General features: G+C 37.8%; 1 protein-coding gene across 3 annotated transcripts in view; it reads left to right on the top strand.

Moving 5' to 3' along the window:
* Window positions 1–26,041, top strand: part of LOC121503396 (myosin-10) — a 103,738-nt gene that overhangs the window by 64,285 nt on the left and 13,412 nt on the right. The window contains exons 5-26 of one of the 3 annotated variants that reach the window (XM_041777786.1): window positions 185–287; window positions 699–728; window positions 7,101–7,193; window positions 9,111–9,174; window positions 9,851–9,949; window positions 10,654–10,797; window positions 11,512–11,607; window positions 12,297–12,415; window positions 13,451–13,603; window positions 14,441–14,614; window positions 14,709–14,882; window positions 17,113–17,227; window positions 18,591–18,784; window positions 19,184–19,305; window positions 20,078–20,147; window positions 20,981–21,141; window positions 21,264–21,372; window positions 21,718–21,849; window positions 21,922–22,128; window positions 22,239–22,376; window positions 24,255–24,378; window positions 24,471–24,642. In XM_041777786.1, coding sequence (XP_041633720.1) covers window positions 185–287; window positions 699–728; window positions 7,101–7,193; window positions 9,111–9,174; window positions 9,851–9,949; window positions 10,654–10,797; window positions 11,512–11,607; window positions 12,297–12,415; window positions 13,451–13,603; window positions 14,441–14,614; window positions 14,709–14,882; window positions 17,113–17,227; window positions 18,591–18,784; window positions 19,184–19,305; window positions 20,078–20,147; window positions 20,981–21,141; window positions 21,264–21,372; window positions 21,718–21,849; window positions 21,922–22,128; window positions 22,239–22,376; window positions 24,255–24,378; window positions 24,471–24,642 — 2,793 coding nt within the window. Of the gene's footprint in view, window positions 1–184; window positions 288–698; window positions 759–7,100; window positions 7,194–9,110; window positions 9,175–9,850; window positions 9,950–10,653; window positions 10,798–11,511; window positions 11,608–12,296; window positions 12,416–13,450; window positions 13,604–14,440; window positions 14,615–14,708; window positions 14,883–17,112; window positions 17,228–18,590; window positions 18,785–19,183; window positions 19,306–20,077; window positions 20,148–20,980; window positions 21,142–21,263; window positions 21,373–21,717; window positions 21,850–21,921; window positions 22,129–22,238; window positions 22,377–24,254; window positions 24,379–24,470; window positions 24,643–26,041 lie in introns of all 3 variants that reach the window. The other 2 variants (XM_041777785.1, XM_041777787.1) reach the window with 2 other exon arrangements.

Below are 26,041 nucleotides of genomic sequence, written 5' to 3'. Positions count from 1 at the left end.
ACTGTTACAAGAATGTAAATATCCCAGCTTCAATTGCCACCATGAATCGTCCTTGTGTGTTGAATCTGAACCAACCTTTTTATGTACAAAAGTTAAAGCCAAACTGACACAATGAATTTACTTTTTCGCCTTGACTCTACGTATCCATGTGTATATCCATGATGTGTTTCCTGTTTGTTTTCAGGGGTGAATCAGGGGCTGGAAAGACAGAGAATACGAAGAAAGTGATCCAGTACCTGGCTCATGTCGCCTCCTCACACAAAGGACGCAAAGACCACAACATTCCTGTGAGAGCCCCATTGCTTACATGTTTCTTTCTCTCTCCTCTTTCTTCTTCTTTCCAATCAAATAGACCCTATTTGAACAATTCTTAGTAGTTTATTTGAATATCTTTCAGCTTTACAAGTGGTGTCAATCTCATTTTTTATTCGCTGCATAAAGCAAATATGTGTATTTTCCGAGCCAAGCCACTCTTTTTGCTTTGTTCCAGTCATTGATAACAGCCTTGTAGTTTAGAGCTGATTAAAGCTGTTTATTAATCCATGTCTAACCTCAAACATATTAATCTAGTCACTGCTTTTGCTTTGTATCATCAGTGCTTTTCTTCCAGAGATTTCTGTAATGTTGGGCTAAGTTTTGTGTCTGACATAAAGTGCTTCAGGTTTTAACCCTTAAATCTGTTTATCCATAACAAACAGCCCGAATCTCCCAAAGCATTCAAGCTACAGGCAAGTGCATCTCCAGCTTTCTCTAAACCGGTGTGTTCATGTTTTAATAATCTTGTGTAATTGCATGCCCATCCATCTAAATCTCTGCTGCTTTCATAATGATGCTGACAGTCTGATCTTGTCTCTGTGAGGTGTTTGTGTGTGCTGTTTCAGTCTTCTCTCATGATTATATAAAGGTTAATGAATCTGCTTTTAGATTAGCAGGCTCATGAAACTTTAACTCTTTGTTTTATCAGCTTGTTTGGTTTATTACAGGGGATTAAAGTTTATAGGTTTTATTACAAACAAATGTCAGTCAAATGCAAAAGAACAGAATTTGTCCATGTTTGGAGCTGGTTTATCAACAAATTCCTCTAGAAACTGACCAGGACTATATAAGAGGAAGAATGGATCTTTACATGATCAAATTTTAACACTGGAACCAGGCTTTTCTAATGTTTACACTGATATGATAATAGTTAATTGAACCAAACCTGCAACTCTTCCTCCCTGCAACCCTTCACATCTGTGTTGTTTTCTTCTATGTTTTCTTCTAAGTACAGTTTCTGCAGAAAATGCAATGTCTGTCAAAACAGAACAATTTAGAGCATGGATGAACAATTTATTCAAATTTTATTGAAATTGTAATGTGACCCTCTGCATTTTTTTAAATGTTGATGTTTTGATGTTTTGGCACATGTTAGACACATACCTAATAGGGCTAGGCAGTTAATTACAAATTAGATCAAGTTGCAATATGGCCTGCTGCAGTTTACAAATTGCATAAGATGCAATAATTCTTTAACTTGAAATGTGTCAAAATGCTAACCTTGCAAAGACGATGGATACGCCCGTTTCTATTTTTTTCCACTGGTGAATCCATTTTGCAAAGCTCCCATCTGAACCGTTTGTGCCCGGTTAGAACGTGACAGGACCAATCAGCAACAAGGGGCAGTACTTTCAGGCACGGCAGAGTCATGACATAAACAAGCAGCAGCAAGAGCTGGTGCAGTTATGGAGGAAGAGATTTGTGTGGATGTTGCTAAAGCACCAGTTTTATCAGAACTTGACCAGATTTCTTCCTTAAAAGAAGAACAAAGAACAGCAGTGAGTTGTTTTCTTTTCAAAAACAACAAAGTCGAGTACTTACAGTAGTATATAGTCGCCATGTTTCACGTTATTCCTCAGTAGCTGCGCACGCGCAGCTCGGTAACAGCTACGTCACATGTTTTGTGGCTCTTATTGGCCCGTAGAGATGTGACAGACAGAATGTTCATCCAATCACAATCCGAGTGTTTTTCAAAGCCTCTGCCTCTTCTCAAACGTTTCTTATTGAAGATTTCCCAGATGGCGTGTCAGGTTATCAAAATGCCAGTTTAATAAATCTTATTTTTGCAGCTGCACATTTTTTGCACATTATGCAAATATTCAAATGTCAAATTTCTACAATGGTTTACAAAAATCCTCCTTTTCGTGTTTTACATATGTTTGTCTTAATCAATTTGAGTGAAATAAATATGATAATGCCCTTCAATAGAGCAAATGACAATAAAAATTACAAGATGAGCAGAAATTATTAGTTCATTCTATCTAAAACTGATGAAGCTTAGTGTTAGTTCATGAAAGTCATACTCCCAGCTGCGATCGGCTGATAGCCAGCTTCACCTCCCCCACCCCAGCCGCCTCCTTTATAGCTAGTTGCACCTTCATATTCAGATTCATGCTACTATGGATTAATTGCTTCTGAAATAATTTCATTGTTTTCAGTATACATTGTAATGAATGCATCTATACATATGGGGGTTTCTAGCAGTCTGTTCCCTGTAAAGTCAGAAATGCTGCTTGACTAACCCAGGGAGCATCTTAAGAGCAGAGCCTTCTCCGCCAAGTAAAACTGCAGATCCATTTTTCAATAAAATGTATGATGAGAGTGTCCCTGACTGAATGTAGATTAAAATATTGAATGAATTATTGCTTAAATTTGTTGAAAAATACACAAGATGAGGGACCTAATACTAATCATATATTAAATCATAATCGCAATATTGGGCAATAAAATTGCAATAAGATTATTTTTGCAATTTTTCAGCCCTAATACCTAATAATGAATTATCTTTGTGCAGGAATTTCAAAAAATCATCCTAATCAATCATGCTTATATTCTTTTAATAAACATTTTATATGTTTTTCAATTAAAAAAAAGAATAACAATGTAATAATTATTGCACTACAATACCATAAACCATATTGGAATCACAGTCAAAGTCAAAATAATCTCAATTATCCCTAATTCGAAGTATCAGAAGCATTAAAGCATTTCAGTTGGAGATGATGGCACGAACCAAGCAGCGCCAGGATTGGGATTTTGATGCTACATCCTGTGTTTTTAGGACTTTAGCCTCTGCATATGGGCATCTGCTCTCCAAACTGAAATAAACCAGCACCTTAAACCCTGCCTTTTTAGTAGTTTTAATGCACATGCACTGCACTTTTCAATATAAACATTTCATCTTAAGAGTCAGACCACGGCCACACAAAACATCTCTATTCCTAATGTGCAATGCTGCCTTTAAGTAAACATGTAACGCTGCATATCCAGGTTTAAGTCTTACATATATGCTAATGCTTTTATTTCCTTTGGTGATATGCTGTAGATGCATGTCTCAAGTTTGACGAGCCTCTAAATTCATTCATTCATTGCCTGTTCTGCCTGCCTTGCTGTGATGATATAACAGTTACCAGCTGCGTGGATTTTCTTAACCAAACACAGGATGTTTCTATGTTGTTTGTCCCAGATTTTAAGATTTTAATTCACAGTTTTTGTCCCTGAAGTAACAAAAATAAGACTTTGAACTAAGTTCACCCAAACTCCATCCTCTGTTCTTTATAAAACCTGATATTTTCTGCCTCAACCCTGTCTCTGCTTGATTTATCCAATGCCTATTTTCCCTCACATCTCCAAACTGGTACCTGATGTTTCTGTGTCTTCTGTAAATCTAATAAATGCAGAGGCGCAGGTGAAACCTCTAACCTACAGCTTTGAGCATGCTCATCTGGGGAATGCGTGTTTAATATGCTGCATCTCAGTAGCAGAGACTCAGCTGCTTTACTCTCCTCCATTCACACTGACCTCCTTAAAGATTTGTTCCTCCTGCATTGCATTACAGTGGCCTCTGAGCAAAGGCCAGAGGAATGTAGAGCCAGGGAGCAAAGGGGAGGAACGATGAGGTGGAGGAGAGAGGGGGGACTTAAAGAAGTGGATAGGAGGTAAACCAGACCAGAGAGGACCAGACTTAAAAAAAAATACAGGAATGCCAGTCTGTTTTATAGTTAAAGAGGGATGTATGCAACAGTTTCTGTGTTATTCCATGTTATTAAGAGCCTGTAAGATAAAGGAAAACTGTGAAAAATATTTCTTATGGTTGAGTTGTGGGTTTGGATTGGGTTTGGTGTTGTTTAGTTTGTTGGGTGGGGTTTGGTTTAGTTTTGTTAGGTTGAGTTGGGTTGGGTTTAGTTTAGGTTTGATTTGGTTAGGGTTTCCATTAATTTTGTTAGGTTGAGTTTGGTTTGGTTTGGTTTTGTTGAGTTGGGTTTTTAGTTTGTTTTAGTTTAGTTAAGTGTAATTTAGTTGAGTTGGGTTTGGTGTGGTTTAGTTTGTGGGGTGGGTTTGGTTTGGTTTAGTTGTGTTTCTTTTAATTTTGTAAGGTTGAGTTGGGTTTGGTTTGGTTTTGTTTAGCCGAGTTAAGTTGGGTTTGTAGTTTAGTTTAGTTTAGTTTGATTTAGTTTAGTGTAATTTAGTTGGGTTTGGTTTAGTTTGAGTTTTATTTCTTATGGTTGAGTTGTGTTGGGTTGGATTGGGTTTGGTGTTGTTTAGTTTGTTGTATTGGGTTGGATTGGGTTTGGTTGGTAAGGTTAAGTTGGGTAGGGTTTAGGTTTGTTTGATTTGTGTTTCCATTAATTTTGTTAGGTTGAGTTTAGTTTGGTTTGGTTTGGTTGGGTTTGTATTTTGGTTTAGTTTAGTTTAATTTACTTGGGTTGGGTTTGGTTTAATTGTGTTTCCATTAATTTTGTTAGGTTGAGTTTAGTTTGGTTGGGTTTGTATTTTGGTTTAGTTTAGTTTGATTTAGTTGGGTTTGGTTTAATTGTGTTTCCATTAATTTAGTTTGGTTGAGTTGGGTTGGGTGTGTAGTTTGATTTAGTTTAGTTTAGTGTATTTTAGTTGGGCTGGGTAGGGGTTGGCTTGGTTTGGTTTTGTTTGAGTTTTATTTCTTATAGTTGAGTTGGGTTGGGTTGGATTGGGTTTGGTGTTGTTTAGTTTGTTGGTTGGCGTTTGGTTTAGTTTTGTTAGGTTGAGTTGGGTTGGGTTTAGTTTAGGTTTGATTTGGTTAGGGTTTCCATTAATTTTGTTAGGTTGAGTTTGGTTTGGTTTGGTTTTGTTGAGTTGGGTTTTTAGTTTGTTTTAGTTTAGTTTAGTGTATTTTAGTTGAGTTGGGTTTGGTGTGGTTTAGTTTGTGGGGTGGGTTTAGTTTGGTTTAGTTGTGTTTCTTTTAATTTTGTAAGGTTGGGTTGGGTTTGCTTCGGTTTTGTTGGGTTGGGTTGGTAGTTTAGTTTTGTGTGGTTTAGTTTAGTTTAGTTGATGGTTGAGTTTGGTTTAGTTAATTGAGTTTCATTTCATCTGGAAAGGTTGAGTTGAGTTTGGTTTAATGGAGTTTCGTTTCAAACCAAACCAGTTTGGTTTAGTTTGGTGTCACTGGGTTACATTTGTTTTGGTTGAGTTGGGTTTGGTCTGGTTCAGTTTAGTTCAGTGTAGTGTTTGTTTGGTTTGGTTATGTTTAACTGAGTTTTGTTTCATTTTGTTAGGTTGAGTTAGGTTTTGTTTGGTTTTTCTTTACAAAATCCTGTGAATTTATTAAACAATGTCAGTTCACTATAATTCTCCGTTTATGACCCTGATTTTTTTTTTCTTTTGAAGCAAGAAAATAGGTTTGTAATTGTGTAATATGTGTTTCCACAAACTTCCAAAAAGAAAGGAATGTATGGAAGTATGAAAGAAAGATACATGTAATGAACCTCACATGTCAAGAAGAAAGTGGAAAAGACAACTATGGCAACCACTAAGGTCGACATTTGTTTAAGTTCACTGTGGCCCAAGCTGTCCATCCTGCAGGCTACTATAGTTGTTCACACGGATCAGATGAACCAGACTTTGGGATGAAGTCTACTCAGATCCAGGCCCGGGTCCATAATGGGAAACCACCTTAAGATACAGTTGAATTTGATACACATAATCTGAGACTAGGCAGTAGAATGCAATAGGATAAGATGCTGTATGAAACCTTGTAATATGAATTTATACAATAAAATATGTTAAGAAAACATTCTGACTTTATACAATGCTATAAGATACAATATGGCTCTATTAAATGTGGTAGATTTTGAAATGCTGCGTCAAACATGAGGTAAAGCAGACTAAAGAAGACTAGACACCAACATGAGCATGATGACATAACTTTAGTCTCTTCTTTTTGCCATCCTACTTCCTGTCTGGCAGTTATGTCGTATCCAGAAGGTGTTTACCATCTGCCACATGCAGTAGCCAATATAATAATAAAAAAGGACAGAATGCAATTGTCTTCTTTTCTCTCTGATTTCCTCTCAACCTGCTCCTTACCCTTTCCAAGCCTCTGTCTGCCTTTCCCCCTCACTTTTCTAGCTTCCTGTCTAACAACACATTTAATTATGGCTAAACATGGTCCCATGTTTCTTTCAATGGCCGTTACTAGCTGTCTAGGGTAAAACAAAAATGGCTGTAGGAGTTATTTCTGGCCTGCAAAGAGGAGACACTGATGTGTTTTGAGGAATTAGAGGTTTTCATCCCTGCAGGGAATGTCCAAACCACCTTTCAGGCAGGGTTTGTGGATTTGGGAGGAAGCCATCATTACTATGGTGGTGGTACAGTCTTTGAATATATATACAGTATATCATCACAGTGTTAGGAATGTGCCGGAAGAGGCTCTCGAGTAACCACTTACTGTATGCCATGTGTCAAAACACTCACTATATTGCCTTTATGGTTTTTAGAGTCCTGCTGAGGATTTGGTTGTCTTGGCATGTTAAACATGTCAAGTTCCCTCTAAAAAAAATCACACAGTGCTGAAGATGACCAACTGAAAGCCATGAGAGGGTCTTAAAGATTTTCTAACCTCATGACATTATTTACATTTTTGTCCTGCTGTCCTGCTTTTGAAGATTTTATTTTGCCTCACCAGCTTCTCTACGTGTCTGCTGATGCAGAAAGACAGGATGGATAGTGATAAAAGATTAATAACACGGTTCCTGGTGTAAGAAATGTGTGACAGCTACCTGGTTTCTCATATCTGTCTCTCTCCTCAGGGCGAGTTGGAACGTCAGCTCCTGCAAGCCAACCCAATCCTCGAGTCTTTTGGCAATGCAAAGACAGTGAAAAATGACAACTCATCTCGCTTTGTGAGTCCCTGTTTGTGTTATCATTAACTCATATGTTCAGATGTGATTTAGAAGTAACAAAGATTTATGCAAGATCAACATTAAAGATCAGTGCAGTGTACATCTCTGTGCAAAGACAAAACACAAACTTGACTTAAAATCATGCAAGAGGAAGCTGTATGTGAACATGATCCAGAAATGCTGCTGTCATCTCTGGGCCAAAGCTCATTTAAAATGGACTCAGGCAAAATGGAAAACTGTTCTGTGGTCACATGAATCAGATTTTAAAATTCTTTTTGAGAACCACCGACTGATGGTATTGGGTTACATTAGTGCCTATGACGTGGGCAGCTTACACATCTGAAAAGGAACTATCAGTACTGAACAAAATCTACATTTCAAAACTTCAATTGTTATTGATTCCAGACTCTGAAAATATGGTATTGTAGCCGCTGCAAATTACCCACTTATGTTACAATTTAACAAATACATAGTAAATGTTAGGGCTGAGTGATACTGTAAAACAGCTAGTATTGAAGCATTTTTCTTTCTGCTATTGCATTATAGAAAAAAATATTGGAAGTTATTCAAATAAATGTAGTAAATTCATGTAGGCTTAAATTTATGTCATTTTTATCTAAAGTCTGCAGAAGCTGCAAAAAAGTGTTATGTGTAAAGACATGAAATGTACAATTATATCAATATTAAAAAATTGGTTTCAGCTCTAACTGTGGCTTTTTGCAGCATGTTTCCCCTGAATCCAAACTGCATCAAGAAATCAGCTTTTTTTCTCCTTAAATTGGCCAAGAGCTACCAGCCACTCACATGGCTGCGACAGCATGGCTGTGATACTCAGGCCTGTATTGGACAGTCAAAAGCATCGCCTGCTTGAATAAAATTCAGACTTTTGTGAATGTATTTATCACAAATGCTCATACTAAGAGATTGATAGAGTTGTTATTTATTGTGCAGGAGTTGTAAGTGCACACCAAGCTAAGTAGATGGCATCGTACAGCAGAGATTATACACCTAACACTGATATGATTTATTATAGACAGAGTATTTATGGAGGTAGATCGAGGAAAACTGAAAACCAGGGATAAAACGGCTACTTCTCTCTGTCTGAAGTCAACAAAATTCACCTTTCAGCACCTGCAGCCTACGCCAATAAATAGTCTGGCACCTTAGCGCTCTCTCCATAAACCCAGAGTGTTGTTATTTCTCTGCATATTTTTCTATGGATTAAATAGATAAGATATACATTTCTCTGTCCAAGTGTTGATAGATTTCTGAATGAGTCAGTAAAGCATGTCGCCAGCATTAACCACCGCCGCGTTCAAACCTCATGAATCACCAGTTGGCTCAGATGAAGAGCTGTGATGGTTGGCAGACAGATGGGCACACATTCACACAACCACACACAAATACACAGACGTTCAGTTTCAGGAAACCGCAGACATGCCTGGGATTCTTTCTGACCTGTTAACCTGGCTTTTTCCTAATATAGTCACGCTGTTCTCCATTTTATTTTGTTGAGCTGAAAAAGCGTTTTTGAATTTTGAATGCAGCTGTGCCTGAAAGGAAGTGTGAAATGGCCTAAAACTATATGACAGTATTCTTTTTTTCTTGCTCTTTGCAGTAACAGTATTATATCACAGTATTACAAAATTTAAAGGGATAATGCATTTAAATGCCCCTATTTCTTCTCACAACAAGCCTGTGATGACATAGGTAACTCATGTCTGAGCAGAAGCTCTCTGTCTTACATTCTTTGTAAAGCACCTGTTGTTTTAAGTTACATTTTCCTTGTTCCTTGTTTAACACCACAGCATGTTACTTTGAATCAGTATGGACTTGAAACAAGTGAGTCATGAGTTAAAACACAACTTTTACACATTTCAACATATTTTAATTGAATATTCCCCTTTTTTCCTGCAGGGGAAGTTCATCAGAATCAACTTCGATGTTGCAGGATACATCGTCGGGGCCAACATCGAAACTTGTATCCTCACAGCCGGGTCATGAAGCAAAAGGACAACAGAGGGTTCCTAAAAACAATGCTGACATTGATTTAATAGCTGAAGAGACTCTCAAGATTATGCTTAACTACAAGGATAACATTGAACAAACAGAGAGGAGATGTTTGATCTTTAGAGAAAGCACATTTTTATTGTTGTTTTTCAGTTTTATTAAAGTACATTCATTGCCAAGTATGAAGTAACAGAAAGAATAAATATTTAATTCTTTGATTTATTGAATTTGTCTCAGATGAAGGATTTCTTTTAATACATTTGAAGAGATCTCATTTTAAAAAAGGGTTCGCTTAGCCTTGTGAAATACTTTTGATAAAAGATCCCTTTTATTCTAATGAGCAGAAAGGTCATCCATTCACCATCTTTACAGCATTTATCCTGTTCATGACATTTGGAGGTTGGGACTGATCCTACCTGATGTGAGATGAGGCTACACAGATCATTAGTCAGTTGCTATACATAAAAAGGAAATAGTATACACCTATAGGCAGTTGTGAGTCATCAGTTAAACTAAGCATGTCTGTTAGTTTTGGGAAGAAGCCAGAGTAACTGGAGAAAACCCAAACACGTGTAAGGAGAACATCCAACAACAGAGAAGGTAACAGTCATCTGATTTCCTGGTTAGTCTTTGACCGTTACCCTCAGATCTTCTGGAGAAGTCCAGGGCCATCAGGCAGGCCAAAGATGAGAGGACCTTTCACATCTTCTACCGGCTGCTGGCAGGAGCTGGAGAACATCTCAGAAGTAAGTTTTGGACAGCTACTTTTCTACAAAAGTATACAAGCTGTTGATCTGTGTTTCCTCTAAAATGCAAAGTTTACATTATATTTCTCGAGGAAGCAGAGCATGATTTCAAGTATGTAGATTAACAAATGCTATATACCTTAATTTCTCTCATATTAAAATGTCAAGCCAGTTATTTCCTCCTGCAGTTATTTACATAACTCTCTGAGTCTTTACTGTAAATTGTAGATCTTTAGATAACCATTTCCCCAAACAAGACATATTCAGAAGGACTTAAGTTCTGATTCTCTTGCGTCTGAAAATCAACCCTATTAATGGCGAAAATGATAACTTGTATTTTGCTATCTATAACAAACAATTCTCTCTGTTGTGTGTAATTGTGACATATTTATGCATCTGAAACCAGCTGATTTTGTGGATAATTTATTGTGGTATAGATTGGATGCATTATTGTGCCAGCCAAACTTAGTTGGGCTTTGTTTGGCTGCACAGCTTTACTGAAAGTAGATGCAAATGCAACTCATATTTTACTTTAAACTTAAAAACATTCAAATGTTTATATTTGGGGTCAAAATCTTAGTACGTAGCACCAGACTGTGAATATAAAAAAACGTAAAGCACAGAGGAAAATGCATGAATATGAGGATATAACCAAACATAGTTTTAAAAAAATAAGATGGATTTTCTTTGCTCTCTATTTCTAGCTGACCTGCTCCTCGAAGGCTTCAACAACTATCGCTTCCTGTCAAACGGTAACCTCCCCATCCCCGGTCAGCAGGACAAGGAGAACTTCCAGGAGACGCTGGATGCCATGCACATCATGAGTTTTTCCCATGATGAGATCGTCTGTAAGTAGCACCTCTTGATGTGTCCTGAAGCACACTACATTATGATTCTTTCATCTGCTGATTTTCCTCTAATCCTCTACTATTACATTATTCGTTTACTGTGGTTGTTGCTTCCGATTTGAAATGTGAAGGCAATTTGAAAAAGTTATAAAAAGATTTGATGAACGATTAATAACTGCTGCCTTTATGAGATCAAAAATATCAAAATATGTTCAGTATATACAAGTCAAGTATAAATGCAGTAGTGGTGATAAGGAAAATAACCAAGGGGACAAAGATGTTTTGGTGAGAGTAGAAATTCTTCCCTGCACTAAAAGTTGACCAAAAATTTCATGCAATGTTTGCATGATATTTCTGAGTAAAGAAAGGTCTACAACACATTATGATTTCTTTACTGATGTCCTTTTTAATTAGAAGTAAAAAAAACCTTTTGTTAATGAAATAAATCTTCAAAATCCTAAAATATTTTGGTGCTTGGCTGGCGAAAGACTTATTCTTTATTGTAAAGCTTGCTAATAAGGATTTTTTTCCTTTAAATGTCGAGAAACAATAGGGTTTCTTTCATTATTTGTCAGTTCTCTTTGTATTTTGTTTGGTTTTCTGATCCTTTTTTGCAAAAGGATTAGTCTTGTAATCCTTTTTGGACAGGGAAATATATCAATAAAACAAAAGTCAAATCATGTCATTAATCATGTCATATTTTGTCATTTCAAGGCATGCTGAAGGTGGTCTCTGCTGTGCTGCAGTTTGGGAACATCGTCTTTAAAAAAGAAAGAAACACAGATCAGGCCTCCATGCCTGAAAACACAGGTACACATCATATAATGCAAATAATGCATTTCCACCAGGCAGTGTAGGTCAGTACAGTTTGGCACATTTTGGTGCGTTAGCTATTGTTCTTGGCTCACGTTTTTTACAGCTAGTGTTGATCCAGCTTCCCTTTTAGAGATCTGGCCCATATCAATTCTAAGAGACAATCTTTTGGCCCTAAATGGTTCTTCTTTTAGTACCATTTTGGCTTTGTATGTGTATTCAAAAAAATGTGGAGTAATGACAAAATGAGGGAGATAAGCTGTTAAGCTCAGAGCAAAAATGGTGTGTTTTATGTTTGTCAATTATTACCACTGATTTACAGGAAGTGACGATTCATTCAACCAATTAGTGGACTCCATTCTGACTCCACTCTTTAAGGTTGGTAAAGTACCCTTGGTACCCAAATAGAAGGGTCCCTGAGAAGTAGGGTGCTCCAGATCAGTTAATTCGGTACCTTTCCCAGCTTTTGACCATGGATACATAGATTATTGTGTTCTGATCTGGACTGAACCAAACTGCCTGTTGGAAACACAGCTGTGTTTAAGGCATGAACACTCATCTTACCCACTGTGCTGGTATCAGTCATGTATCATGAGCTCAAAAATATAGAGGAATGTGATGCTTCAGGTTCCACCACTATCTATATTAAAATCAAACTATAAGTCAAATTCTTTCTCCTCTCTCAGCGGCTCAGAAGCTATGCCATCTGCTTGGGATGAACGTAATGGAGTTCACCAGAGCGATTCTCACACCGAGGATCAAGGTGGGACGAGACTACGTCCAAAAGGCGCAGACCAAAGAACAGGTATGGTGGATATAACTTCGTCAGTGAGAGAGTTTGCAGTACTACTTATTCATTAATGTAGGCTGTTTAAAAGAAAACACCTGGAAAAGTTAGACATTGGTGTCTGTATTTCTGCTTCTCTGCTCTTGTTCATTCCCAACCACCCAAGGAGATTTCATACTTGGATCACTAAAAATGCAGCAGAACATTAGCTATTTAGATGGAACAAGATAAAAATAAATACATTGAGTACTTCTAATAATTACCTTGTTTAATAGGTTTACCACTTGTTCAGAGTTTACAAGATTTAATCAAATTATTGATTCATATAAGGCCCGATAATCTGCCAGATCCTGTAATATTCTGATGTCCACTGTTGTTCACAAGACCCTCAGAAGTTAAAGCCAGTTTTTCTTAGAATTACATCTTTTATGGCTTTTGCAAAGTAGCGTATTATAGCATAGGCTTAATATTGCATGTCTTGTTGGATTGCTGAATTTGCTTTATGTGCCTTTTTTGTTTGTGTGAAGCACTTTCTAACTGTTTTTTTTTTTTTTTTCATTTTATTATTATCTTAGCTGCATTCTTAGTTCAGAACATAGAGGTACCTTCAGATTCTCAGAGAAGATGTAGAGCAAGTAATAAGATGATTTAAGTGTACAGATACCTTCCTACTAAGTGAAAGTTTTAATGAAAAAGTTATAATGCAAATAAAATTATAATATAAGCTATTTTATAGTGGTTCAGTAGAAGTTAAGTGGTAACAAAGAATAACACATGTAGGTATAATAGTGTGAATAATAATTGCACATTGCACCCGTATTGAATTTATGGCACATATAATGCAAACAATGTAAATGATCATACTGTTAGCACTGGTGTTTATTTAAAAGAAGCGTGAGGAGTAATTCTCCTTGCACATTTTTCACATGTGCATGTGTAATAAAACTGCCATATTTAATAATGTATTATTGTCCATAAGTAGCTTAATAGGCTACTTATTGACTTATGTCTGGTCATTGGTCATTGTAACTCTTCTTCTTCATGTTTTCTAAGGCTGATTTTGCTGTTGAAGCTCTGGCGAAGGCGACATACGAGCGTCTGTTTCGCTGGCTCGTCCATCGCATCAACAAAGCTCTGGACCGGACCAAACGACAGGGGGCGTCCTTCATCGGTATCCTGGACATCGCTGGATTTGAGATCTTTGAGGTTAGGACTGTTTTCCTTAATTACTAACAAACTTACAGACATATTGACTGTTTTTATTCCTTAACATGAAGATGGCACTGAATGCACTTCTCAGTTATATTAGATTGTTTATACTTTGAATATTTTTGATGTTTGGGAGATGAATTAAAACAAAACAGGACACACTTTTTAAAAATAGCAAAGTAGGAAGGTTTTTATGAGTCAGTTGATGGTTTTTTATTTAAAATGTATTTTAATTTTGTTGTAACAGAATAAATCACCAAACAGATAGTGCCTGATAAACACCATAAAATCTAGATATAAATCAAAAAATGTTCTCAGTGCAACAACATAAACCTGAATTTTGAAATCATCTGAATGCAGAACATTTTATTGTCCGGGAACTTTGATAGTTTCATCTGCTATACAAAAAAAAAATGTCTACATTGTTAGGCTGGCTTTTTGAGATGTAGCTCCTTGCAGCATCTTATGATATTTATGATGTTAGAGATGCAGGAAAAGAAAGACACAATTTACAAAACTACCTAAGCTTTAAGGTTACAAAACCTTCAGGACTATAGTAATTGATGCGTGCATAGTGTGAATGTTGCTTAATTTAAACTAAAACATTTTAATCTCACATGCATGGAAGTAAACAATCCAAAAAATATTTTAATTATTTATTTTATATTTGAGATATTTGAGTAAGCATAGTGTAATGTGTAGTGATGTTTTATGGCAGAATATTTTATTATTTTTAAACCTGCTATAAATAAAGAAAAAAATAACAGTTAAAAAAAAACATACAAAATGTGTTGCCTTTGCTAAACACTTACTCTCTGCTTTTTTTCCTGTTAGCTGAACTCCTTCGAGCAGCTGTGCATAAACTACACCAACGAGAAGCTGCAGCAGCTCTTCAACCACACCATGTTCATCCTGGAGCAGGAGGAGTACCAGAGGGAGGGCATCGAGTGGAGCTTTATCGACTTTGGCCTGGACCTGCAGCCCTGCATCGACCTCATTGAGAGGCCGGTGAGTAATTTCGTCTCTGAGGGGGACTTCGTGTGTCTACTGCATGAATGAAACTATGTCGTTAAATAAAACATCTCTCTCTCTCTCTCTTCAGAATAACCCTCCTGGTATCCTTGCTCTGCTCGATGAAGAGTGCTGGTTTCCTAAGGCCACTGATAAGACATTTATCGACAAAGTGCTGCAGGAGCAGGGAACACACACCAAGTTTCAGAAGCCGAGGCAGCTGAAAGACAAAGCAGACTTCTGCATCATTCACTACGCAGGACGGGTAGGTTTATTTATTTCATGGATGCATGGATGAAGAAGAAAAGATATGTTGTAAACAGACATCAAAATTTATGGAGAATAAAGAAAAATAAACGCCTGAGCATACAATAATTAAGCTTAAGATTACAAAAAAAAGGGTCAAATAAATGAGTAAAAAATAACAAATAAAATCTGTAAACACTGGATCTATTATATAGATTCTATCCAAGTCCACTCAGAGTCATAGATTGTCATAGTTAGACATAAATAAGCATATAACAATTAAAAATACACAAGTAATGAAATAAAAAGTGTCAGGGCATGTTCCAGACAAATAAAGATGTCTTTAATTCTTACTTCTCTCAGGGTTGGACCTACTCCTGTTTTAGAATGTCACTCCTCTCCTCAGACGGCTCTTTAAAAACACATAATGTCATTTTAAAAACAATTATTCACATCCCGCTGTGTTTTCTTTATGTAACCGCTCTGTTTCTGGCTGTTTTAAAGCCTCCAGGAGGCACAGACTCTGCTCCTCCAGTTAACCAGGTCATCTCCTGAAAACAATGGACCAGTTGTTGTTTTGCTGCTGTAGGAAACTCACATCTGGATCACATTGATGTAAAATTGAGTGTTTGGTGCCTGGTGGTTACATAACAGAGGATTTTAAACTTTCACCTCTGTGTGGTGGTCTGCCATCTGTAAAGAGAAAATGATATTGGACTGCATACCAGAGAGAAAAGAGAGCTCTCAGAGAGTTTAATTAGAATTAGCCGTCTATTTTTCCTCTTTGGAACATTTATATATGAAGAGCGTCAGATATTCGTGTCCAAACATCAGAGCTGACAGGTGAAAACCTCGTGCTCAGTGAGGATTTTTCCAGAAATAAATTCAAACTTCACCAAACAAATCCCTCCTGATGATATTAGAACAGAAAAATGTGCTAAAATAAAACGTGTGCGTTTGCTTTTCCAGGATTCCGATCAAACCCTCATGGAGATTTTGCAATCCTCATCTCAAGTTTCCTAACAGTGTTGAGAGGTTATTTTGTTTTGTTTTAATCCAGAAGAACTCTGAGTATGTTTGGAAAACACGCCAGAGTCAAATGATCATGTTACTAATCCGATCAGCTCATTAAGTCCACGCTTAGATCTGACTGTCAGTCTGTGGAGTCTTTATTTGAACTCAGATAGTTGAGTTAAAACCCAGCTATGCTTCTTACTGTGTCAGTATTGTGTATCGTACCGCCTTCTGATGGTCATTAAAGGGTCCTACAGAACACATCTGGAACTGTGTGTTAGATTAAATAACTAGAGGCTATTTAAAAACACCATTAGAGCCAAATGTATCTATCATTCAAGACAGTTATAGCAACAGACCCGCAGTGATTAATCAGACTCCTTAAGACTCCAAGTCATCTCAGATTTTATTTTTAAAGCATTTTTTTTCTTCTACACTGGAAAAAGGAATGGATAACACATGACTGAAGTCTGATATGATGCTCAGTTTTTGGCTTTTATTGCTGTCATGATGCCAGACCTTGTGTAACCTAATTATGAAAGGTATTTGGTCTTATTTAAAGTTGGTACTTCATAAGATCACTTATGGGCTGCTGTAGCCTAGAAGGTATATCAAACATCACATGCACAGTAGTAGCTGTCCTTGAAGTGGGTGGTCCAGGGTTCAAATCTGGCCTGTTCCTTAGCTCCAGCATGTTCTTTCCCTCTCTTGCTTCAAGGTTTTTGATTCTGTCCTTCAGGAATAAAAGTATACAAGCCCATACTACAATCTTAAAAGAGAAGGATCTCACAAGAGTGTCCTTTTCATGATTGGCAGCAACACACAACTCAAACAGAGCAGAAGGTCTTTATTCAAAGCATTGACAACTGAATGCAACCCCTTTTCAACACTGTCATCTACTTTTAAAACGAGTTAAAGGGACCCAGATCCAAATCAAGCAGATTCCAAGCTGCTGGAGCTGCGTACATGAAACTCCTTTTACCCATTAACAAATGCACTTTGGGGAAAAGCATGCCAGACTGCAGTTCCAGGTCCTTTTCAAATGTGAATAAAATCACAATTGATGAAGGAAGCAAAATCAATTTTTGTCTTATAGATAATGGTCCTAGTCGTCCATAAGATCCAGTCAAGTCGAACATACAGAAAACAACGATGAGCAGGCCCTGGTTTAAGATTATTTAGTCAGACAGGTTGAACATTTGTCATCTTTATTGACCCTCGCTGTGTTTCCTCAGGTGGATTACAAAGCTGATGAGTGGCTCATGAAGAACATGGATCCTCTAAATGACAACGTGGCCACACTGCTGCACCAGTCCACTGACAAGTTTGTAGCTGAGCTCTGGAAAGATGGTGAGTTCGCTACAAACAAAACAAGAAAGGCAGGATTACACCTAAAATATGGAGATCTAGAATGTAATATGCTAACCTTAGGAATACAGAAGAATAAATCACATTTGGCCGCAACGAGGGAACAAAACAATACAAAAAAGGCTAACAGAAAGCATTTATCTCCTCCACCTTTTTTGATTTTGAGCCACGTGTGCAGTAGTCCGAGTAATATGTCTGAAAAGGGATTTGGTTAACTACCCCTGACATGTAACAAAAAAGACATTCCCAGCAGCCTCAGTTACACTACTTAATATCTACCATGATAACAAAACACATAATGTTAACAAGGATTTGATCACCTAGAATATTATCAGAGTGCATGAACTGACATTTACCTGTTATTCTTGTCTCTAACAGCCAATCTTTCCTCCTGATAACTTGTATGTGTGTTGGTGTGTAAATGTAAAGGTTTATGTGTCTGCATGTCCTCTGTTTCTCCTCTCTCACTCTCCTGTCTCCTCTCTCTGTCTGTGTCTCTGCTGCTGTAGACATTCAGACGTTTCAGAGAGCCTCTTTCTATGACAATGTGTCTGGGCTTCATGAAGCTCCAGGTGATTCATAGTAACACTTTAACCTCCTCATCCTCTGTGCTGGAGGTATCATTAGATTGCTGCCTTGTTCTGTCCTTTCCTGTCCTGGCTGTAATGTGCGTCCCTTTAAAAACTCCCTTCTGGCTTTGCATGGCTGGACTTCTTTAAATGTGTTCTATAAAGTCTCAAAACTATCATGACATATGCCCGTTTTGTTCTGAGGTTATGACCAGGATGTAAGGTGTTTTTAAAATGTTGATTTTGTGTTTAAGGTCTTACCATTTTAGGGAATATGAGAGGTCATTGTTATTTCATAGATTGAAAAGACAAAGGAAAGACTAGACCTCCCAGCTTTAATAGTACTTTACAAATAAGAGTTTGGCTGCTGTAAACACTTCTGCTCTCTGGAATCAGTCACATCAGTTGCATCGGGCTGCTTAATCATGTTTGAAAGAACGATTAACTGTGAAATAGGCACTCATGAGCAAAATGTTGGCCCGTGACACGTCTCTTATTTTCCAGTCAAAGCTTGTCTTACATCATTGTTCATGCTTTCTTAAAAAAGACGAGAAAAGAACAAATCCTGCTCATCTCAAAACATCAGACTTCATTGGCCACTTGAATAATCACACTGGAATTGGGGTTATTTTGTTGACAGTGCTGTGGTTTATTTTTTTGCTTTCTTCACTCATTTATCAGTAAAAACAGCATCACGGAGGCCATTTCAGTTACCTGTGTACACCTGCATTAACATAAACATCCTCCTCCCTCTCTTCATCTCATTTTGACTCCAGTCGACAGAATCGTGGGTCTGGATCAGGTCGCAGGCATGAATGAGACGACATTCGGAGCTGCATACAAAACCAAGAAGGGCATGTTTCGTACGGTGGGTCAGCTGTACAAAGAGCAGTTATCGAAGCTGATGGCGACCCTGAGGAACACAAACCCAAACTTTGTTCGCTGCATCATCCCCAACCACGAGAAACGGGTGAGTCTGACAAGGACATTTCTCCTGCACCAGAGTCACGAATTTAAAATATTTTTGTTCAAGGTGAAATTTTTTTGTCCTTTTTTCATTTATGGTAAACACAGAACATGAATAATACTACAAAGACAGGAAAAGATGAGAAAAAGAAAAGATAGGCAGCAGGCATTATCGTAATATAGCGATGATACAATGCCAGTCTGGGATCAGAGATGATTTTGATTTGACAAAAGTACAAAGACAAAGACAAAAAAACTAAAAATTTAATGAAAGGAATAATACAAATAAATTTGCACATATATATCTAAACAGTTAGAAAAAAACCTCTTGGACTCTAAGTGTTAATTTTTTGATAATAAATGATACCAGCTATTTAATCTAAATGTCTCTGTCTTCCTGCAGGCAGGTAAACTGGACCCTCATCTGGTTCTGGATCAACTGAGGTGTAACGGAGTTCTAGAAGGGATCCGTATCTGCAGACAAGGTTTCCCAAACCGCATCGTCTTCCAGGAGTTCAGACAGAGGTAACATTCTCATTGGTTGACTATCTTTAAAAGAGTCCCTTTGAATGTTTGACATGACCTCAGTCACGTGTACTGAATATCTGAAGCCTGCCTGAATACTTGTGCAACCTGCTGCAAAAAGATGCAAGATGAATTTGATGTCACCTGTAGTTTATCCCAAGATTTCCAAACTGCATCTACATTCCCCTACTTGTATGCTTTTCTTTCTTTCCCATCAAATCAAATCAAATATACAACATAGAAAATAAACCCTCCATTTCAATTATTTAATGTGAAGTTATGCACAGTAATTTGTTGTTCTTTGACACTGTTTCATCTTAGTCAAAAACTAACACCCTTGCACTGATATGTGTTCATAGCAGGTTTTAAGGTGTCCCTTTGTGTTTGTTTTAAGGCATGTCTTCCCTCTCTCTCGTCTACTCAAGTTTTGATAAAAGATCATACTAATCAGCTTCAGCATCCTCTTATAGCAAAGACTGAGGGGGGTGTTTGCTTGAAAAGACATCTGTAAGGTGTACCATCTTTCCTCACCCCTCGAAGCAAAGAAGAGTGATTTATTACTGTCAAGATGGTGGAAACTTATCTTCCAGTTTCAGTGAGGATTAAAGAATAAGGAAACATCAATCAGACCTACTCCTGCTGTTTAAAATTCTCTGTGCTTTTTTAAATAGACTCCCTCCTTCCCAGATAATTCTGTGAGGAGCTGCACTTAAATGTTCACTTATTGACTCTTTGTCCTATTTATGTTCTCCTCTCTCTGCTCTGCATTCAGGTACGAGATCCTCACTCCAAATGCCATTCCTAAAGGCTTCATGGATGGAAAACAGGCCTGTGAGAGAATGGTGAGGACGATGTGAATATTAAAGACTGCTGCCTTTTCATATATTGTTGGTACTTTTAGTTTTTATGGTTGGACATAAGTAAAGGGGCAAGCAATTTCTATGTCAATTACCACTTATAGCTTCCTCATTTTTGCTATTAAATGTCTGGTTTGAGGGCACAGATCTCTTACGTATCAAGTCATGCATATGATAAAGTCAGATATCTCTCAACCAAAAGACCAGAAGTTCAATCCAGAGCCCCTTAGATCACATATTGATGTTTCCTTGAGAAAGACGCATAACCCCCAACTTCTACAGCTGCATCAGTGGGGTATGGATGTGGAGTGAATAGGTGTGAAATGGTAAGTGTGACATGCAGTGTAAAAAAAAGCTTTGAGTGGTCAGACAGCTCAAAAAAGCTATGCAAGGTCAAGACCATTTACTGTATATAAAAGCAGAGGTAAAATCCAACCTGTGGCTCCTTTCTGACAAGTTAATCTCCATTCTCTCCTGGTTTCCCACTCCTTAGTATTCAATGCATTATCGAATAATGGCTAAAAGCACAAAATCTTAAAAAAAACATATCTATATATAAACATTAAAGCCTATAGATTTCTTTGTGCGGCCCTCTCCAAAAACAAGGAAGTACAAATATTTGAAATCACAATCCACAAAAAATGAAGACTGCAGTTCACATCAATTGGAAGAACCAACAGCATTTCAGTCCCACAAATGAGCAATTTTCTCATATAAGTTTAAGCTGTTACTTAAAAAGTATTCATGATTGCAAAGAGCATCTAAAGGTTTATTAGGACAAATATGACTTAACAACCATCTCTCACTGTTGTTTGTAGATTCGAGCTCTGGAGCTGGACGGAAACTTGTTCCGCATTGGTCAGAGTAAAATCTTCTTCAGGGCCGGAGTCCTGGCTCACCTGGAGGAGGAGAGAGACCTGAAGATCACCGACATCATCATTTACTTCCAGGCTGTCTGTCGGGGATACCTGGCACGCAAGTAATAGCTTCCCGGCTTCTTTTTCACCTAAGAGCCAACTGAATATGAGTCATTAGTTATATATTTCACCATTTTGGTCTCACTGGATCTTTGCCCATCTGTCTCTCTCTCTGATTTGTTAGAGCGTTTGCTAAGAAGCAGCAGCAGCTCAGTGCTCTTAAAGTCCTCCAGAGAAACTGTGCAGCCTACCTGAAGCTGCGTCACTGGCAGTGGTGGAGGCTCTTCACAAAGGTGTGTGTGTGCAAACAAGATAAAATAAACTTTACTGATCCATGATCCCTAACCTTAACTGAGTTACTTTCACGGAGAGAGCAACTAAACGTGAACTCCTGGTTGTGTAAATGCTGTTGCATTAACTAGGAATCATCAGATGTCACTGACTCATTTTGTACATGCACTCCTTCAAATTTCTTAATGTTTAATAGTCTTAAACACAGTATTTTTAAAGAAAATATCTCCTACCTCTAGCTTGTTTGCCATTTAATTCCATTTTTTTAGGGTTGCACATTGTCCTCTTGTTGTCTTGTCACTATTAGTAAAGACTCTTTCTCTTAAATATCTCCTCTGTCCGTGCAGGTGAAGCCTCTGCTGCAGGTGACCCGGCAGGAGGAGGAGATGCAGGCCAAAGACGAGGAGCTGGTCAAGGTGAAGGAGAAGCAGACAAAGGTGGAGGGAGAGCTGGTGGAGATGGAGAGGAAACATCAGCAGGTCAGTGTAACAATGATAACAGACTATAAAGAGAGTTTCAGGGTGTTTTCTAAAGGTTTTATTGTTGTGCAGTTGATGGAGGAGAAGAACATCCTGGCGGAGCAGCTCCAGGCCGAGACTGAGCTGTTCGCAGAGGCAGAGGAGATGAGAGCTCGTCTGGCATCTAAAAAGCAGGAGCTGGAGGAGATCCTTCATGACCTGGAGTCCAGGCTGGAGGAGGAGGAGGAGAGGACCCAGAGTCTGCAGAATGACAAGAAGAAGATGCAGTCACACATCCAGGTGTGGAAATAATCATGCAGAACTTGAATGATGGCTCTGTCATTGAAATGTACACCAGAATAATACTTTTCAAACTACTTGAATGATGAAAATGTTTATTATGTGTTTAGGACCTAGAGGAGCAGCTTGATGAGGAGGAGGCCGGCAGGCAGAAACTTCAGCTGGAGAAAGTGACAGCTGAGGCCAAAATAAAGAAATATGAGGAGGATATTTTGCTGCTAGAAGACCAGAACTCCAAGTTCATCAAGGTGAGAGAGAAAGAAAGCTAGCAGACAGATGGAACAAGGGTTTCTGTTATAACATAAAAGGGGATTTAAAAAAACATGAGAAGCTTTTCTCCTCTTCTGCACATCATGAATCAGAATCATAAAGCGTACATGTTGCTCTAAAAGAATTTTTCATTTCAGTCTTATTCTAGGTAGGGGTTAGCACATTTAGCCGGCTAAGTGATTAACTTCAAATCTATCTGAATTGGTCGGTCAAAGCAATTATTGATATTTCTTCATCAGTTCAGGCCTGCAATCCTGATCAGTCTATTTATAAACTGTAAGGTAGCTGCCTTCCACTAGTAGTCACTGTAGCTCTGGTAAATGGCTACTGCCCTGCTGCTATTACACTCTTCACCTGCCCAAAGCCACCAAAGTATGCAATTTTTTCTTCTTGGATCCTTAATATGTAAATGCTTTTATTGCTATTGCTAGCTTTTTTCTTCTGTATCTAAGTATTAAAGGCACACTTTTCACTTTACTTTGTTATATATTGCTAATTCCTCTTGCTCTGTAATGTTTTTATATTATATTATTTATTTCGATTTATTAACCTGGAAAGCCTAATTGAGATTACAAATCTCCTTTATAATAGTGACCTGGCAAAGACAGGCAGCAGCACATTCACAGAGTTACAGACATGAAACATTAAACATAAAAACACTACAAACACAGATCAACCAATCCTAAGTCACAGATCAGAAAGTCATCAATCAAAACATCTACATCTTGATACATCTTCCTTCAAAGCCCTCATTCTACTTTCAAAACAATTTAAAGAGATAAGCTCCCCAGACATCACTTTTCCTGTAGAAGATTCCAGGGTGCAGGAGCAGCATCCTGAAACTCTTTTTAACTATCTCAAAATGGACCTTGGGCACAGAGAGCAAAATTAAATCCTGTGACTGAGTCACAGAGCAAAGACTGTAGCTTCCAGAACTTTTCACATGAGTAAAATTACACAAGTGTGATGGAGGCAGATTTATTAAAGCCCAAGAAATAAGAATATGTCAATGACATAGCATACATGTGGTCAAATAAGACCAATGATGCCTCAGTGCCTCAAGGTAAAATGTATCTAAAGATTTAAGGCATTGAGATAATGATGTTCTGTACATGGGAGCTGTTGTAATAATTTTTGAGCAATGAATATGTCCTGCAATGCTAGCACCTGCAACAATCTTTTTTTGCTGTCAGCTTCAAAAGCCCAGGAAGTTAATGTTAGCCAGGACGCTAGCTCTGATTGGTGCACCTAAGTCAGCATGCACACCCTAATATTATCAAGAAACATCGAGGGAGGGTCTCTTTTCTGCCTCTTGCAGAGGCCCATCAATGTCTGTTGGTAGACCTTTGTGTTTAACATCATGGTAGCAAAAATAAAAAATAAGTCTCAAGCACCCAATTTTGGCAATTTCTTGGTTTTTAGTTAAAATTGCAAGCAGTGTCCTGCACACTGTCTGACTTGGCAGTGTTTCCTTACAGGAACTCTTTTTATGTTTTTGTGCACTTTAGTTTGCCAGAATTGTTTTTGATTCATTTATACCTCCCTGTTACACCTATCTTTAGTAATAGATGCAGTTACTATATAGCTTTAATGCTTGAATTCTATCAATCATTCGAAAGTTATTTTCAAAATTTATAGGAAAAAGGTTGAAGCAGCTTGTGAAAATTTGCATCCATTAAGCACAATTAAGTCATTGTGGGGTATTGGACATTTGGATTAATGAAGTGTGAATGATAATGAAGTTGTCTTGAGAAGTTTTCTAGTTAAAACACTGATTTTTTTTTTTTTTAAAAAGGACTTGATACATCTGAAAGTTTTGGATCATTAAAATGTGTTTCGTAATCCCTGTGTTTTAGGAGAAGAAGCTGATGGAGGATCGAATCAACGAGATGAGCTCGGTGCTCGCCGAAGAGGAGGAAAAGGCCAAAAACCTGGGCAAGGTGAAGAACAAGCAGGAGATGATGATGGTCGACCTGGAAGGTAAGAGAGGCCTGATGAAATATCAAGTGAAAGAATGATAATATATATATGAATTTTTGGTAATTGGTTGTGGCTTCTTGTCTTCTACTCAGAGAGACTGAAGAAGGAGGAGAAAACTCGTCAGGAGCTGGAGAAGTCAAAGAGGAAGCTGGATGGTGAAACATCAGACTTACAGGACCAGATCGCTGAGCTGCATGGTCAGATTGAAGAGTTCAAAGTTCAGATGAGCAAAAAGGAAGAGGAGCAGCAGATGATGCAGGCCAGGTATGACATCCTGACAGTTTAATACCGGCTAAAACACCTCCTGTGATTGGCTGGTTTATATAACTGTGAACTAAATTTGTCTTTTGTGTTTTGATGTTGAGTCATGGAGAATCTGCTTCATGATGCGAGTCAGTGTGAGATCAGTGCCACATACCTGTGCCGTAGCCTCATCTCTCTAAACACTGCTGCAGGATATACACACAGACACACACCTGCTGTTTAACATGTGCAGCATTTTATTTGACTGATCACACAAGTACGCACCGCTCTGATGTGATCATCCTTTAAGACCAAATTAGTCCCTGAGCTTTGACCTATTGTTGTCAGAGCTCTGAAATGTTGCTTTTGTTTTCTAAAGGTCACTACATTGGAATGTGTTTGTAGTATGCTGCTGTATCATTTGTGTTTACAGAATTTGTGCGGTCTTGAGGTTGCAAAAAGGAGAGCTGATTTATGTAGGTCCTGAAAATATGTAGAAAAATAAAGTATGTGCCTTAAAACATGTTAAATAGAAACTATTACAGCATTTATAGGAGGGCCTGCTTTTTCTTTGCAGTTGCGGCCTGATTTGAAATGTATTTTATAACTAAATATATTTTTTTTTCTTCCAAAGTGTAAACATAACTCAGCTATCACCAGTCCCTACCACCTGTACTACAGCAATTCTGAGATTGTGATATTTAAGCAACATATTTCTGGGGCTGCCATGTAGTTTGATGTGAATATGCTGCGTCCTTATTGGTGAAAAACACATGAAGGAAAAAGATATTTTGTTTGATTCTCAGGCAGTGAAAAAATAAACTCTCAAGCCCCTAAACTGTTAAATTTACACAGAAATCTGCTGCTTTAATCAAGAATGGACTCATGAGTAAGTTTGTCACGCATCTTATTTGCTATTGAGGATTAATAATAGTTGGATTTTTGTAAAACTGATCAAACATTGAGCCAATCTTTAAAAAAAGTTTTAATCTCACTTATTTTTAGAGTAACTTAAATATATCTGTAAGGATCATAAAAGAAAGAAAAGACACCCTAAATACAGCAATGTACTTTTTTTCCTCAGCACTTTTTCTGAATTTAATCAAGCTTCTGGTGGCCGGATGGGAAGCTGTGGGGGGCCTCATGTGGCCCGCGGGCCTCCAGTTGATGATCAGTGTTTTAAGGGATTTAATAATGTCCTGAATACCAAAAAAATATCTTTTCCTTCCCACTTTTTCTGGGGGTTAGCTGTGGAGTTGTTGCTCACTGTATTCCAGCCCACACCTCCTGCTTTATAAACAGGGCTTCTGCTGCCACCTAGTGGTGGTTTTGTGGAGTTTGAGTAAAATGTTCAAATTTAAAAGCATCTGAAAGAGGAAACAGGGAAGACATGATACCAGACTTTTAAACAGAGTCAACA

Source organism: Cheilinus undulatus, linkage group 21 (genome assembly GCF_018320785.1).
Source record: "Cheilinus undulatus linkage group 21, ASM1832078v1, whole genome shotgun sequence".
NCBI classification, from domain to species: domain Eukaryota; kingdom Metazoa; phylum Chordata; class Actinopteri; order Labriformes; family Labridae; genus Cheilinus; species Cheilinus undulatus.
Note: the sequence above shows the minus strand (reverse complement) of the source record. Positions and strands in the feature narration are given on the sequence as shown.